The 17,363-nt window shown below is 41.3% G+C and overlaps 1 protein-coding gene across 1 annotated transcript in view; it reads left to right on the forward strand.

The window, feature by feature from the left end:
* Nucleotides 1-17,363, forward strand: part of LOC120048273 (plectin-like) — an 85,812-nt gene that overhangs the window by 22,922 nt on the left and 45,527 nt on the right. The window contains exons 3-4 of the mRNA XM_038994118.1: nucleotides 9,108-9,124; nucleotides 16,120-16,181. Of these exons, the coding sequence (XP_038850046.1) occupies nucleotides 9,108-9,124; nucleotides 16,120-16,181 (79 nt within the window). The remainder of the gene's footprint in view (nucleotides 1-9,107; nucleotides 9,125-16,119; nucleotides 16,182-17,363) is intronic.

Below are 17,363 nucleotides of genomic sequence, written 5' to 3' on the forward strand. Positions count from 1 at the left end.
ACCTGGTCGTGCTGCTGCTCCAGTTTCAACTGTTCTGCCTGCGGCTATGGAACCCTGACCTGTTCACCAGATGTGCTACCTTGTCCCAGACCTGCTGTTTTCAACTCTCTAGCGACAGCAGGAGCGGTAGAGATGCTCTGAATGATCGGTTACGAAAAGCCAACTGACATTTACTCTTGAGGTGCTGACCTGTTGCACCCTCTACAACCACTCTGATTATTATTATTTGACTCTGCTGGTCATCTATGAACATTTAAACATCTTGGCCATGTTCTTTTATAATCTCCACCCAGCACAGCCAGAATAGGACTGGCCACCCCTCATAGCCTGGTTCCTCTCTAGGTTTCTTCCTAGGTTCCGGCCTTTCTAGGGAGTTTTTCTTAGCCACCGTGCTTCTACACCTGCATTGCTTGCTGTTTGGGGTTTTAGGCTGGGTTTCTGTACAGCACTTTGTGACATCTGCTGATGTAAGAAGGGCTTTATAAATACATTTGATTGATTGATGTGCTGAATACAACAACAGTGAAATACTTAAAAGCCCTTAACCAACAATGCAGTTTTAGGAAAATAAGTGTTAAGAAAGTATTTACTAAAATAAACTGAAGTAAAAATATATAAATAATGTAAATTAAAAAAAATACAATAGAAAAATAACTAATTAGAGAGCAACAATAAAATAACGGTAGCGAGGCTATATACAGGGGGTACCGGTAACTAGCAATGCTATCTCAGATAGCAATGCTTTCTGAGATACTAATAATATTACTACACAGATCATACACGTAACGTTAGCTAGCGATCCAGCAAGCTGTTGTTCACTAGATAGATAACAGTACGCTTTAACTTGCAATGAAAACGACTTTCTGACAAATTTAGAAACGTATAATATCAGAAAATGTAGCTAGACTCTTACCCGTATGCCCAGATGAAGGCTACACGGCGGACTGGAACCCCTTTTCACGCTGTTTTCTTTGTACAGATTTTTTGACCCGCTTTGTGTCAAGACACTCCGGTTCACAATGACCATGATCAGAAAGTAGTCCATCACAACTGTTTCCCACTGATCTTTGTCAACAGTGCCTGCAAGATTTTGGCAGCAATGTTGTTGAGCAGTAGCAACACTTTTGCAGTTCTCCATGGCTAACATTATAGGTCAAAAAAGCCACGGTAGCAAGGTTTATCTACACATACTGAGCAGCTTATGTTCTAGACAAAAGCATGCTACATGGCAGACCAATCCGAACTCATCTCTCGGTATGTCCAGCCCATCTATCATCTCAGCCAATCATGGCTTGCGGGAAGGTTCCGGGCTTTTTCCATGGCTAAACCAACTCGGCTCGTCATTTTAACAATAGTATTCCTATTTACAGATGGCATACACGTTTGTTGTTAAGGCACATGAAAGTTCCAGAAGGCACTTAAATAAATCAAAAATTTATTTTGATTAAAAAAATGTGTTTTTGTGCAAATTCCTCTCCTGGGAAGTAGCAACATACGCCAAACTTCCTGACATGGGTCACATAATATTGCTTAAAGGTTAGAAGTGAGAATCGTAGGTCCATTTTCCCAGACCCAGATGAAGCCTATCCATGGGCTAAAAATCACTTTCAATGAAGATTGTCCATTGTCCATATGCTTTTTAGTCCAAAGGAGGCTTTTTACAATGGGTGCGGGAAACCAGTCCTTAGTGCCTGAAGACAAGTGCAGTTGTATGTTTGTGGAGCATAGGTCAGTCATCTGTAAGAGAAGTCTCATATTCAGGCCATCAGTCTGCTTTTTCCCCTTCCTTTTACTTTCATGATAGGCTTAATGATAATTCTGCCCTAACAGTGGTAGAAGGGTTGGAGACTTGAAGTACTGTGAGTTCCAAGGTGGAATACAGTACTAAGGGAGCCTCAAAGGTAACCTGATGACAGTTTTATAATAATAAATTCCTATTATAAGATCTGTATCACCCCAGGCCACTGTTAAAACTGCCAAAGAGCCCAGATAACACACTCCATAAACCACAACAGGTTCTGAAAGGCACAAAGTGAAATAATTAAACTATGTATTTCACACTTTATATTTCCCACCGAATATAAAATTAACTGATCAAATATTTGCTTTCATTGTCATACATAAATATTGCAATTGTAATTGAACCTTATCCCAAGAATATTAAAATAAATTTGAACAAAGTTGAACAATTCATCTTTTTTTTATTTGTTTATTTATTTTTTTACATTTCACTACATTGAATGGATAGGCCTATATACTGTATATATCTATTGATATGGAACAGGGTACAAGTCCATATACCTTTGGGAAATAAAAGGACCCAAATGAGATGGGCAGGGCTGTCGTGAAAGTGAAACATTCACCCATTTTCTCTCTCCTTTGACTGTTGCACCATGGCCAGTTCGCTCTGAAAGCGGGTGCGTTTACATTCTTGCTCTCCGGATTGTCGGTGAGTGGATCTTGAGAAATCGTGTCGCTTTTCACCTGGCGACGCAGGGGAGCCCCAAAGTTCCAACTGGAGCGATGTCGTTTTTTCATCTGGGAATAGATTATGAACGGGAATGTCACCTGCACGAGATGAGCTATGCAAAAAGAAGCAAATATTTGTACAGCAAAATGTGTTGTGTAGGTGAGTGGCAGAAATACAAGTACTGGGGAATGGGGAAGGGTTGAGCAAAGTAGGCGTTCCCAACACTGGTTTTAATCCTACAGTAGTAAATATGATCACATGTAATACAATTCTAGTTACTGTTAATAATTGAAGTTTATAATGTAATAATTGGTTTAATAAGTTTAATATATGGTATAGGGCCCTGTGTTTTGCGCAATCATTTGACACAGCAAGATTTGTTCCTATATTTTAAACCTAATCCAGAAATGAGAATTGCACCAAAAATGTAAACGTTTGTCTGAGGATGGTGCTGGACCACCCTTTTCAGGCATGTAACATGATTGAGCAAAACACAGGGCCCTACAACATGATAATTAATATAGTATTATTTTCCATTTCCAAGTGAAAATGAAAATGTTCTTTCAATGAATTACCATTTAAATCTGAGGCAACTGAATGTTTTCAGAATGTATGGTATAATTCTCAAATAAATACATTATACATATTAGTAGCATGTGAGATTTGTGAATGGGGGGGGGGAGAAAGCGTAAGAGACTTGATTATCTGTCTCTTTTTAGTGTTACAGTTAAACTAGTCCTGGATTCCATTTGTATAATGTCGGATGTTTTGCTGATTGCCTCCAGCTGACTCATGTCCAACTCACTTCCATATGTGTTTAAAGTAGAACACTGAAGGAGCTCTCACTCCCCAGCTCTCACACAAATCACAAATGACTAGCATCACGGGCTTTGGCAAGCCTCTCCAATGGGGTTGGGTCTTCTTGACTCACACTCCCACATGAATATACACATGAATTAGGCTACCGGCTATTTGTTCTCTATGCGTGGGAACTGCCTACAGGTCTAACTGTTAACAGTTTAGTATTAGTCTATAGTAATTAATAACTACTCCAGTATATGGTAAGTGTTAAATAATAATGCACTTGTTATTCCTCTGTGACACAGTTCACAGGTTTTTATTGCACATCTGGGTGTGACATGGCAGCTGGGTAATATGCAGAGTGACTGGGAGGGGAGGGGTTTTATTGGGTAGGGAGGGTGCTCTGTGGATGACTCACCCTGACTGGATTAAGCAATGTCCCGACAGTTAGGCTCAAGTGTGTCATTCAACTATTATAACTATTACAATTTTAGAGACACTGATGACGAGTAGTGTCTCCAGTAACACTTCCAGTTGCTTATAACTATCTATAACCCAGTTTTAGAGTATTCAGTGGGTATGAAGTCTAGTTGTGTATCCCCTTCCATAAATGCACTCTGAGAGGGTCTGAATAGCACCATCATTATATTTGCTTTTTCATACGTTACTTTTTGTGTGATTTGAAATGTCTAATGTATGCAGGATTGGCAAGTTTTCATTACTCTGTTTTTTTATTACTTGTTCATTTTTGATGATAACTAGATCCGGGAGTTTTTCTTCCTACCATGTATCTTGACTATAACCGACCTATATGGAGCCCAGAGTTTATCCTGGTTAGGTCATGGCCACAGCAAAAAAAAGTATAGCAACATAATAACAAGGCCAGTTAAAGTCACCCTGTCCTCATTGTGCTTTGTTACCATCTAGTGTTCACTCTGTGAACGTTCTATTATTTTCTCCCTCCCGAGGAGAACCACTGTTTTCCTTTCCCTATGAAGTTAGTCAATCATGGAAGACACAGCCCCCAGTCTAAAAATACAGCCATGAGTAATATAACTCAAATAACCCAGCCACAGGCGCAAAAAGCTACCGTGTGTTTGGAGATGTTGCCACAGCAACCCCTCTCATGTTCCTCTTTTTCCATATTCAAATGTATGGAAACCAGTAATAATGATTTTTGAAGGGATAGCGAATGAAGTGAGAGTGACGTTTTGACAGTTATTCTCAATAGCAATATGTCATTTCCATTTTTACATACTTTAAATAAAGCGTCTGTTGCCCTCAGTCGAAAACTATTGTACGTAATGAGTACATAGGCTGGTGTAGTATGATACCATCTCCAAAAGAGGGAGACTGGGTGTTGTATTGCAAAGGTACTGTACCTACACCTTGATTAAACAGACACACTATAATCTCTGTGTAAGTTTACTGAAGGAAAGTCCATGAGAGTGGGCGTTAATTTACAGATGTGGGGCTTTCCACCATGGCTCCAGGAGCGGTAGACTAATTAGCCATTTTCAACCTCAGCTGTCAGGGGTAATCCATTCCTTGTTGAGTCAGAGTTAAATTGGGCTTACAGCTTCATCTTTTGATCTAATTCTGACTATGACGTTTCATCCTGCTACAGGGATTTAGATCTGGGAAGATAAAGTCGGACAGTGAGTGAGTAATTCCATAGCTATGGCAGAAACCCCCTCATGTCCTGTTATACAGACAGAAAAAGTGAATTGAAGACTGGACAATATGGCTCTTGAACTTCGTGAATATCTCAAAGGTACACTGTGCTGATGACCACAGCTGACCCAAACTGGGTGCGCGCACACACACACACACACACACACACACAGTCAAGGTGTATCCCGGTTATTCCTCTTGGTTTTATTTTATTAACATTCCGAGCACACGCTCCCACTTGCATTGGGCTGGAGTGACAGCAGAATGGGAGGGAGAGAGTCAGTGAGGTGGATGTCCCTCTTGTCAGGTTTTGGCCAAGACTGTTCGGGTTTTGGTCACTAGATGTCCCCATTGCACCTTTGTTGTACCTTTTGTTTTTCTTGCTCTAATTATTGTTTGCACCTGTAGGTCATTCCCTTGTTAGTATTTAAACCCTGTGTGTTCCTCAGTTCCTTGCTCAGTGTTTGTAAGTTAGCACCCAGCCCCTGCCCAAGCCTTGTTTTATATAGATATTTCTCTTGTTGGATTTTCCAGAGGTTCTCTGGTTTAGTTCTTGTGTATTATTTGAGTAGTCTTTTGAGGTTTGTTTTTCCCTGCTGTTTTTTTTTTTTTTTTTTTTTTTAAATGCATCCAATTATAACTCAGTATGTTTACACATATGAATATTACATCCCCCTTTTAAAACAAAAGAAAAATGTTTACATATTCTAAGCGTTTCTTTTGAAAACATGCTCTGCAGTTTGAACTCAAGGTAAGTAACCATTTATATTGCATACTACACCAACTGAATCAACAGACTCTGAAACAATGATCCTGTCAGGACCCGGTGCGAGAAACAGTCACTAATAATCGTCAGAACCCAGAAGATGAGGCAGACACAGCAGTACTAGAGATGGTGGTTTAATTAAAGAACAAAATCTTCAGGCAAAGAAACTAAATCCACAATGTCCAAAAATAAAGCCAAGAGGCACAAAGTGGAAATCCTCCAAAATACAAAAGAAACTCCACAAAGTGGTAAAAAACAGCAGGGAAAAACAAACCTCAAAAGACTACTCAAATAATACACAAGAACTAAACCAGAGAACCTCTGGAAAATCCAACAAGAGAAATATCTATATAAAACAAGGCTTGGGCTGGGGCTGGGTGCTAACTTACAAACACTGAGCAAGGAACTGAGGAACACACAGGGTTTAAATACTAACAAGGGAATGACCTACAGGTGCAAACAATAATTAGAGCAAGAAAAACAAAAGGTACAACAAAGGTGCAATGGGGACATCTAGTGACCAAAACCCGAACAGTCTTGGCCAAAACCTGACACCTGTAAGGGAGGAATGAGGCTGCTCCCTTCTCTGGAATGAATGGCATTAACCCTACCCTCCTCTCCTCACCTTTTCTCTCTCCATGATCTCAAGACTATCTAAACCATGATGGCGGATTTCTGTTCTGCTTTAATCTCTGTTTTCCGAAAGGAATCATGTTCCCTGTGACTACAAGACCGATTGTCTGAGTCAAAGATGCTTGACCGGATGATTTTTGGTTTTGACATTTCAACTTTGAAGGGTCAGGCAATAGCATTGCATTTATGTGACCGTTTACAGTTGCGAAAGAGTTTAAACAGAAAGGGCGTGAATAGTGTTGTGATTATGTTATGTTATCTTCTGTTTACTTCGGATGGTTCTCCATTTCTCTACCCTTGAACTCTGGGTTAGAATGTCTGCGGGGGACACTTTTCTATCTCTGCAGGAGTAGGCCTACCTCTCCGGAGGTTTTGCAATGGAAAACGGGAACAAACCTTTCTTATTGAACAAGTTTAGGAGGTCACTCCATGTTTCAGTCTGTTGTGTGGCTCATGAACACAACCTTGGTTTATTATGGCTGTGATGCTAATCTCTGCTGAGTTGAGATAGTGGAGTGAGTTGAGTGAGTAGGGTTGAGTACAATGAGAAGCAATTTGAAATGGAACCTAGTTGTTTTCTATTTGAAATGGAAAACAACTACCACTGTTGATTTTGGAGAAAAATCACAATTTCCGTCAACCCAATTTGACAGATCTTTCAGAGACAAGGACGTAGTATTTTGGGAACTGTTCAGAGGATTCGCAGTGACATATAGACCTGTTTGGTGTTTTCATCTGGGACTTTCTACAGATATATAGGCTTGTGGCATATTATTTTCTATTTAGTTTGGAGATGAATACACAACTGATAGTGTGGGATGCTGACTCATTCTGACATCTGACAAACATCTGACAAAGTTCGGCTTTGTAGAGTCTCTAAGTTCTTTGAATATGCATGAGCCTTGAAATTAAACATTGGGCATACAAATTAGAGGGGTGGATCCAGGGGTTTTCCCCCTTTTCCCTCCACCAGAATGATCCATTTACATCATCCACAAAGAAACGCGTGAGCTGAGTTCCCACTTCTGGCTTGGTTGAATAGCTGTATCCCTGAAAACCGGATGCATCTGGTTGTTGGCAAATCCGCTAAGGGTGTCCACATATGACGCACAGTCAGTGTGGGAACACACGAGGAGAACCCCAAGACACTCTCATACTTTAATCTGTCCCGTTCTATGTAGCAATGAGAGAACCTCAAGCATGCCATTTGGAGAGAGAGAAAAAAATCTCTTCATGTTTTCCAGTCTTTCTGTTTTTAAAAGGCCAAACGTTGCATCTGGTTTAGATGAGGGCAAATGTTATAAGCATGTGTAGACCTTAATGATACATCCTTTCTTTGCAGCGTCTTTGGCGAAAACAGTTTCATGGGTAAGATTTTCCACGGTATCTCTGACGTTGGCTGCTCTTTTGAGTTTGGGCCTTCCTGTGACATTCCACATTTCCCGTTGTTATGCCCCCCTGGGCTTGGTATTGTTATGTGTGAAGTACCTAACACCCTGGTGTTGGTACAGTGCCTTGGGAAAATATTCAGACCGCTTGACCTTTTCCACTTTTTGCTACGTTAGCCTTATTCTAAAATGGATTAAATAAAAAATGTGTCAGCAATCTACACACAGTAACCCATAATGATAAAGCGAAAACAGGTTTTTAGAAATCTTTGCAATTTATTAAAGATAAAAACCAGAAATACCTTATATGCAGACCCTTTGATATGAGACTCAAAATTGAGCTTAGATGTTTCCATTGATCATCCTTGAGATGTTTCTACAACTTGATTGGAGTCCACCTGTGGTAAATTCAATTGATTGGACATGATTTGGAAAGGCAAACACCTGTCTATATAAGGTCCCACAGTTGACAGTGCATGTCAGAGCAAAAACCAAGCCGTGAGGTCGAAGGAATTGTCCATAGAGCTCCAAGATAGGATTGTGTCGGGGCACAGATCTGCGGAAGGGTACCAAAACATTTCTTCAGCATTGAAGGTCCCCAAGAACACAGTGGTCTCCATCATTCTTAAATGGAAGAAGTTTGGAACCACCAAGACTCTTCCTAGAGCTGTCTTGGCTGTCGGGGGAGAAGGGCCTTGGTCAGGGAGGTGACCATGAACCCAATGGTCACTCTGATAGAGCTCTAGAGTACCTCTGTGGAGATGGGAGAACTTTCCAGAAGGACAACCATCTCTGCAGCACTCCACCAATCAGGTCTTTATGGTAGAGTGGCCAGATGAAAGCCACTCCTCTGTAAAAGGCACATGCCTGCTTCGAGTTTGCCAAAAGGCACCTAAATACTCTCAGACCATGAGAAACAAGATTCTCTGGTCTGATGAAACCAAGATTGAACTCTTTGGCCTGAATGCCAAGCGTCATGTCTGGAGGTAAACTGGCACCATCCCTACGGTGAAGCATGGTGGTGGCAGCATCATGCTGTGGGGATGTTTTTCAGCTGGGAGACTAGTCAGGCCGGAGGCAAAGATGAACGGAGCAAAGTATAGAGAGATCCTTGATGAAAACCTGCTCCAGAGCGCTCAGGACCTCAGACTGGGGGCGAAGGTTCACCTTAAAACAGGAGAACGACCCTAACCATACAGCCAAGACAACGCAGGAGTGGCTTCAGGACAAGTGTCTGAATGTCCTTGAGTGGCCCAGCCAGAAACTGGACTTGAACCCAATCTAACATCTCTGGAAAGACCTGAAAATAGCTGTGCAGCAACACTCCCAATCCAACCTGACAAAACTTGAGAGGATCTGCAGAGATTAATTGGAGAAACTCCCCAAATACAGGTATGCCAAACTTGAACCCATGAAGACTTGAGGCTGTAATCGCTGCCAAAGGTGCGTCAACAAAGTACTGAGTAAAGGGTCTGAATACTTTTGTAAATGTGATCTTTTTTATTTTTATTTTTTATGCATTGGCAAACATTTATAAAAAACAGTTATTCTTTGTCAATATGGGGTATTGTGTGTAGATCGATGAGGTGGGAAAAACGGTTTAATACATTTTAGAATAAGGCTGTAACGTTACAAAATGTGGAAAAAAGGGTGGTCTTGGGTCAGTTTTGCATTTCCCCCATGAATGGTTAGGGTTCAGAATGGGGCAGGGGAAGCTGATCCTAGATCTGTACCTAGGGTAAACATCACACCGGAGCTGTTCGTATCATTATGTCACACTGCTGAAGAGAAGTGCCTAACATTGGTGTTCACACCTGTGAGGGGAAAGCCCTTTGCCACTGCATAGCAGTGTTGACCTACAATACTGTACGGTCCAGTATGTCAAGCTATTAACGATCCAGTGACAAGCTATCAAGTTCTATACAATAAGCTACACCCAAGATGTACCTTTATATTTCATGCTTATTACAACACATTTTTTTATGTGATACGGCAGATGACGTGATTGTGATCTGTATGGCCAGATTTGTCACATACTGTATCAGCCTCTTGTAGGCCTACCAATCCTCGCTGTGTGGGGGGGTAAGGGTGTGTGTTTGTTTGGGGCGGTGGGTTAGGATATTTAGGTTGGGACTTTGGCCCAGTGCACCGGCCAGCCGAGAGGAGATCGCAGACACATTCCAACAGCTCATCACATCGCCGTGCTCTGTCAGCATCCTCCTAGCTGTATAAGCAGTAGTCCATATGATCAAAGCCCTTTCCTTTCACCTTTTTTCTAGCTTTCTTTCAACCCCATGCACCTTGATATTTGATTCCATAAACTCCCTCTGTTTCATAAAACTCCCAACCTGTTTTAAGGTACCAGTAGCAGTTAACGTGTTGTGGTCTGCTAAGCACATAGAAATCAATGACATCATATGTTAATCCTTTCTTTCCCAGGCTACACTATCCAAACTCTCCTGCGAGAGGTGACCATATGAATCCTCAATGTTTTTATGTTTAGCCTCCAGCACTGTCGAGGTGGGATTATGTGTGTGTTGTTATTACTATTCTCTTCCCTTGTATGTCTTGGACTGTACAGTATTATGGTATTTGCTTGCCCTCCGTAATTCCTGTTCTTGCCTAGACGTGTGGAAGTACACAAAGCTATTATTTAAGGTGTGCCTCTCCACAATTTTCAAATGTTGTGAACTTAGTGTCAAATAAAACAAACACACACACACACATCTTGACACATCAACTGCTTCATGTTCAAACAAGATGCAACTAATCACCTCACATTGGAAAGAAAAGTGTTTTTTTTACATTCTTCCTAATGTCATGTCAGACAGGGTGTGGAAATGAGACGCATTCCTTCTTAATGTTTAGCGGGCCTGTTGGTCACACCCTGTGGCATAGGTTTGGGTGTCAGCACCCTACGGTTCTTATAGGGGGTCAGACCACAGTGAAGGGACCTTAGTGAAGCCCGAAAATACACAGGCCTAGGAACCCGGAGGGGTATACTACAAAGCAGATTCAAGGAGTTAGCCAACTAACTAGCCTAAATATTGACTTGAAGTAAAATGCATGTTTCTGAAAGATCTTGAAATGGGTATGGTCTAATTGATTCAATAATCAAAAACACATATTTAAGTTGAACTTTTTTTAATGAACTAGAAAATCAAGTAATTTAGTGTGTTTACTTTGGTGTTTACCAAAGTCAGCTGGCTAGCTCCTTGATCCTACTTTGTAGTATATCTCCCTGTTCTTACCTGGGTCTGTCTTAAGTGTATTTTGGGTTTTCCCGTGTTTTGGTGTCTCATTCCCTCATAATAAGTCCTCACCGATGACCCCTCACTGATATAGTGTCTTATCAGTTATCTGAATGGTCATCTCTGGGTGAGAGGCTGATCAAGGACTGATAATCATAATCACGGGTTCAACAATACTAGCTGGTTGTAGTGGAGGTGTGCTAGAATGTCTCTGTAATGTCTTTACATGTGAGTGTTGAGTTTGAGGAAATCAGGTCTGTGAGCGTGCATGAGTGTACTTTAGTTCATGCTGGTGTAGTTAAAGGGAAAACAAAAAACACACACACTGTCAGGCCTTCAGCAGAGCAGAAGGAGTATGTACTCCTTCACTAATTGTCTATTTTGAGAATCTACATGTCGTTGATGAGGGTTTAGCTAGTACTGTATAGTCTTGTTGAGGGTTGGGTCATGGCTGATCTCTCAGTGTGTGTGGATGCCAAAGTAGCCCTTCCCTCAGCCTCCCCCTTTTCCTCATCACACTGAGTAACACCCACAGCTCTCTCAGGAATGCCGTGAGTAGGCAATGATTTATCACACTGGTACGTGCGTGCGTGTGTGCGTGCGTGTGTGTGTGATAAAAAGTAATTAGACATTGAACTGTGTTCAAAAACAATAATGAAATGATATCAAACCGTAAAACAATATTGCGTTATTTATTCCGGTGCCATTCTTCGTTATTGCTTATACAGCCATCGTAACGAAGTATAAGGATTCAGGGTGTGTACTGTGTACTCTTCTGTAAACGAAGGTAAGATGACAAGTAAAAGTGTATGCAGATGGTGTCTTTTATGGCACAACGGCCTGCTGGCCACCACACCTTGTCTGATCACTCACTCTCCTCAGTCCCCGCCCTCTTCCTGCTCTCACCAGCCACACCAATATGACAGGGCAGAGGAAGGGGTGTGGTCGAGCCTTACCCACCACAATGTCCTCCAAACACACAGGCAGTTATCATACTGTACAGATCAGCACAAGGACAGGCCCAGACACTGTACCCCACAGGCATAACCTATTGCTAAAGGAGGAGAGGGAGAGAAAAAATCAACGGGAAGAAAAGAAGAGAAGAGCTCATACGGAGGTAGAGCGAGAGAGGAATACATCATAGGCTAGATCGAAAGTGCCGACTGGAACTTAGCCACACGACTGCATGCTCCCTCTGAGCGAAAGGAGCACTGAGGAATTTGTCAGTGGAAAAAGAGCAGGAAAGAGAGAAACGTTATAGCCCCCGACAGAAACCTTGTGGTGACAAAGCGGTCACATAGAGCGCGTTAGAGGGGACTTTCGATTCATTCATTCGGAGTTGAGTGGCACCATGAGCGGTCAGCAACAGAGATACAGGAACTTCTCGACAGATAGCAGTGGTGGCAGGGATGGAAGGGACAGGGTGCCCTCAGACGAAGGCTACTACCAGGGGATGCTCAAGTCTACGGACGGCAGGAAAGGTACCAGTATGACAGCATTAACTCGGAAGCTATGTGTTTACGGTACATGAAAAGTTTGACTTTGATGAGTTTGGTTATATGTATGACAGTGTTCACCTAGACAGTGTGTCAAATAGGTTCATATGGAAAGTTTGCCCCTGATACTATGGTCCGTGATTGCATAAGGGAGAGAGTTACAATTCTGGGTGTTTTTTTTTTCCTGTGAAAGGAAAAGTTTTACTGCTGTAGTTACAGGTTTGGACCATTTTCATATCCCTGCACAGACAAGTCTCTTCAGAGGTTCAAGTCAGGGCCCGATTGGCTAGTCTGTGAAATAATGAGCCCCTTCATGATGCTGAGATACATACCAACTGTCAGTGTCAATTTAAATTGAAAGAGGGCTTGTGGCTTCCACTGTGAGCCTTTACTGCACTCTCAATTACAGTTTGAGCTTTCTCTAATCATCATCTATGGGAATACATTTAGATTTAAAGTGATGTTGTTGTTTTTTTTGCTGTAATGTCTCTCCAGTGGGCTACATTTGTGACCAAGAGTGGACACGCCCACTAATCTAACACATCAGCCGTTCCCTCCCACTCTAGTGGTCAGCGAACCCATTCACAAAATGTGGGGATGAAATCTCAGTAGGCCTATACCTTGTTGATAAAACTCCTATAGAAGGACCCAAAAACATTCCTTACCCCAGGACACTTCAACGGTTGACTATCCAGGAGAACAAAGAAAAAGGACCACTAGGTTTCCGCGTAGATCTGAAATATTTATATACGGTACACAAACAGGCTCCCGTTTCGGCGTAAAATGCCTTCAAGACTCTAATGAAGGCGTTTCACGCCGAAACAGGAAGCTGTTTGTGCCCTTTAAATTTATTTTTTGTTGTTTTCTTTCTCTTCCTGCATAGTCACCCATTGAAATGTCCTGGGGTAAGGTTTGTTTTTTTGTAATTTCAAGTCCCTCAGTCGAGTACCTGACTCCCTTTTTCATTTAAGCTGGGCTGAAGTGCGTTTGGGTATACCTTTTTTCTTATTGAATGACATTTAAAGATATTTTCTTACTTGCTCATTCACTTCTGGTTATTTTATAGTACAGTGGAGTAATAGTCATGTGTCTATTGGTTAATAATCAATTATAAATCAGGTGCTGAGAGTGACTCACTCAGGAGGAGGACCTATTAGATTACCACTTTTAAGATGGGTTGAAACACTCCTTTGTCCTGCAGTGAATCAAGGAGATGGCTTTGGGTAAAGGAGGTAGAACTTTCGCCCCTTTTACCCATTGTGAATTTGTGATCACTGTGTTTATCTTTGGCATCACACAATGCAGTTTAAATAGTTTGTCTTAGCCCGAGTCATGACTGGTGCACTGTGTATGCTGATTGCAAGCTGGACACTACTGCTGGACTAGCACAAGTATTTGTGTTAGTCCCCCTGACAATGATACTTGAGCATTCACCTCACATAAACTGTGAACAGGAGTGTCCCGTATAAATCAGGTTTGCCCTCGTATTGTAGCTTTATTGATGAACAGACAGAAAATGACAGAGGTCAACGTTCCACTAGTCTCCAGGCACACACACACCCCCTTATGGTTGCCATGGCAACGCGTTTCCATAACACAATAGCAACATGGCGGACGCGCCCACCTGAGAATACGAAAGTGTAGCCTGCGGGTTCAGTTTGCAGACACAGTGAATCAGCACACGCAGTTGTACTCTGGTTCTGCAGTGCCTAGCCTGTGAGTGGTACTTAATATGCTTTTCACTACCTCGTAAGACTGATAACGTTTAACTTATATAGCACGTTTAACAGTTCATCCAGTAACATGACCTGAGCTGTCATAGGAGTAGCTGAAGACCCGAGGCTTCCTTAAAGTCGCACTGTGCAGAAATCGCTCTGCCATTTCCTGGTTGTTAAAACTCGAATAGTTCGCCAAATGTCACTTTATGTCACAAAATAAGCTAGTTTAGTGTAGAGAATCATTTTAACATCTAACCCGCTGTGAAATATATTTTCCATAACCATGAATATTGTTGTTTCAGCTGTCTGAAGCTGGTGTACAAAACCGAAAGTAAAAAGATGCAAAAGCAAAACTTAAGAATGGGAAGCATAGAAATACCGCTTCTTAGACTTGCTTTCAAGTAGAATGATAGATCTATAACTCACAATTCTACATGACTTTGGCCGGGTCGGCCAAAAAGTAACATATTGCCACCTTAAGGGAAAATTCAAAAGAGAAATGAAACTTCGTATTCATCATCTCCAGCACCACCTCAACATATGTGAAAATGGCGCATTTTTATTTATGTTTTTGTAGAAAAGATAGAGGTAGATAAGTGTTTCCCATGACATCATTGGTGTGCATCGTGTGATTTTAACCAATTATTATTATTAGGCATTTGTCTACAAATTGTCTACTAATTGGTGATGATGATGATGTCATTGGAAACATTTTATCTTCCTCTATCTTTTTTTACTACAAAACATAGAAACGCGCCATTTTCACATAATGTTGATTTTTGGGGTGGTATTTTCCCTTTAGTGGTATGGTAGGCTTTGATGAAGAACCTTAAATGCAGTTTGTTAATGAAATATTATTAATATGGACATCCATGTCTTTTATCTGGATAACGAGATATCAGTGTATCAGTGTATCAGATATCAGTATTTTCTTCAATGCGACGTATGCCTTTCAAAACAAACCCTATTGGAATTGCTATTGGATTGGCCATCAGTACTATCTCACTTGATATAACTGATGGGCTCACTTGAAGAAGAGATGTATTTCTCAATGTGACTTCTTTGGTTAAATAACGGATGCAAAAAAAAATCAACAATCTTCCAGTGAAGTGGTGTGGCATGATGACTAACTGTTGGTGACGTGCCTCTTGGTTGGGGAGGGTCAGTGTCTACAGTTGGTACGCCCGTGTCTGCGCTCTGCAGTATGTTTTCCAGTACCCCAGGGTAGTGGGGTTTGTCCAGGTATTTGACTGAGGGTGTGTCAATTCCACTCAGTATGGTGAGGCTGAAACCGTATCTATCTGCTAGATGTGAGTATCTGCCCGTTAAGGCACCGTTGTCTTACTCTCTGAGAGCTACCATATCTCGTCATGTTCCACAAGCGCAGCAGTGTCCGTTACAGTACGTAGCAGCATATGTGTACATACAGTACCATGGCCTATAGAGATTCTGATGCTTCCACTAAGCCTCAGGCCCTGCCTGTAGTCATATCTTAGTGAATAGCATTTGCAGACACAACTCGACAATGAGGGTGTATATCTAGACACTGACTGCTATGATGATTTCTCGTGAGTCAGACATGTTTAGTCCAGACGCTCTGGTATCATGTCTCACTAGGCTAGACAAATCCCATTCCAATTACTTCTCTTTGTCTCAGGGAAGTACAAAACGATGGCGGCATCTGGAATATTTGTTTGATTTCAGCTCGTGTTGTTCATGTTAAATGTATTTTAAATCCTTTGATCTTTTCCTTATCCCTAATACCCTGCAATCTGTTTTAATTTAGACAGTTTTCTCAACCCCTGTAAAGAATACCTCAATATTTCTTATTTTAATGTACTCAGAGGGTTTATCAAATCTTTTTATTTTTTACGTTTTTTTTTTAATAATCATGTCTGACGTTTGCTCTTTGTGTCTTGCAGATGAACGGGATCGAGTACAGAAAAAAACCTTCACAAAATGGGTGAACAAACACTTGATAAAGGTATGGTCACACACTACCAGAGTACATTTATATGCTCAATAACTCAATACCTAACTCACTCTCCCTGTCTTGCTTACTTTAATGCACAGATTACTGGTATCAATAGTTTAGACACAAAGACAATCACACGCACACACACACACCGACTCATTTTTAACCAACATCAGTTTTATTTCAATAGATTTGTGTCAATTTTGTTTCTGCACTTTACTGGACTTCTCACAGTGACTCATACAGTGTTCTCAAAATTGGTATTCCTGTGTTATTATCCGTAAATATCAGTCGAATACCATAAAACGAATGAAAATGGCTGAAGTGGTTACAGAACAACCGCAGAAGTTCTCAAAGTAGGATTTATGTTGAGTTGGATCACTACTGGTCCAGAAGTGATGTGTACGAATGGCAAATGGCAGATATTTCCTTCGTGAATCATACCTCGTAATTGGCCAACCAACCACATGGGGGCTGAGCTGTGTGTTTTCTGACGGTTGCAATTTAGTCTCTCGGCAAAAATGGATTTTTAGCTTCAGAAGTAATTTTGCCACTAATGACATGAGTAGGCTAGAATCTTTGGCGGGAATCGTAACGACACCGGCCAGATACTTTATTGATGTGTTTTGGATGTGTAGTTCTGTTTCTCAAATTTAAAACGGGGACGAAGCTTAACAAACACCAGGGCTTGTATTCATAAAGCATCTCAGAGTAGGAGCGCTGGTCTAGGATCAGTTTTTATTTTACATTATAATGAATGGACATGGGGTGACCTGATCCCAGATCAGTACTTCTACTCTGGGACACTTTATGAACAAAAGCCCAAATAGTTTCTGTATCAGAGGAAGACTATGTTCTCACCTTTTTATGTTTATAATAATTATTTTGGAATAGGGGATATCTGTGTTGGTATGTTAGTAGATGAGATGTGACCATCTGAATTAACCATTACTGCATTACTATGAGTGGAGCTGGGGTCCATTTTGGTCTAGCCATGCTGAGCATGCAGGTGCCATTGAAGTCATGATCCCATGTATCCATGGACAACACAATATTATGACAGCGAGTTTTGATCCCCCATCAGACAGATATCCACAGATATCAAACCATCAAGTGTTTGTTTTTCTAATACCATCTCATCCTACTACATCAGTACAGTCAGACAGGCCAACCCCTTTGGAAGGGCTTCAT

Source organism: Salvelinus namaycush, chromosome 5 (genome assembly GCF_016432855.1).
Source record: "Salvelinus namaycush isolate Seneca chromosome 5, SaNama_1.0, whole genome shotgun sequence".
NCBI classification, from domain to species: domain Eukaryota; kingdom Metazoa; phylum Chordata; class Actinopteri; order Salmoniformes; family Salmonidae; genus Salvelinus; species Salvelinus namaycush.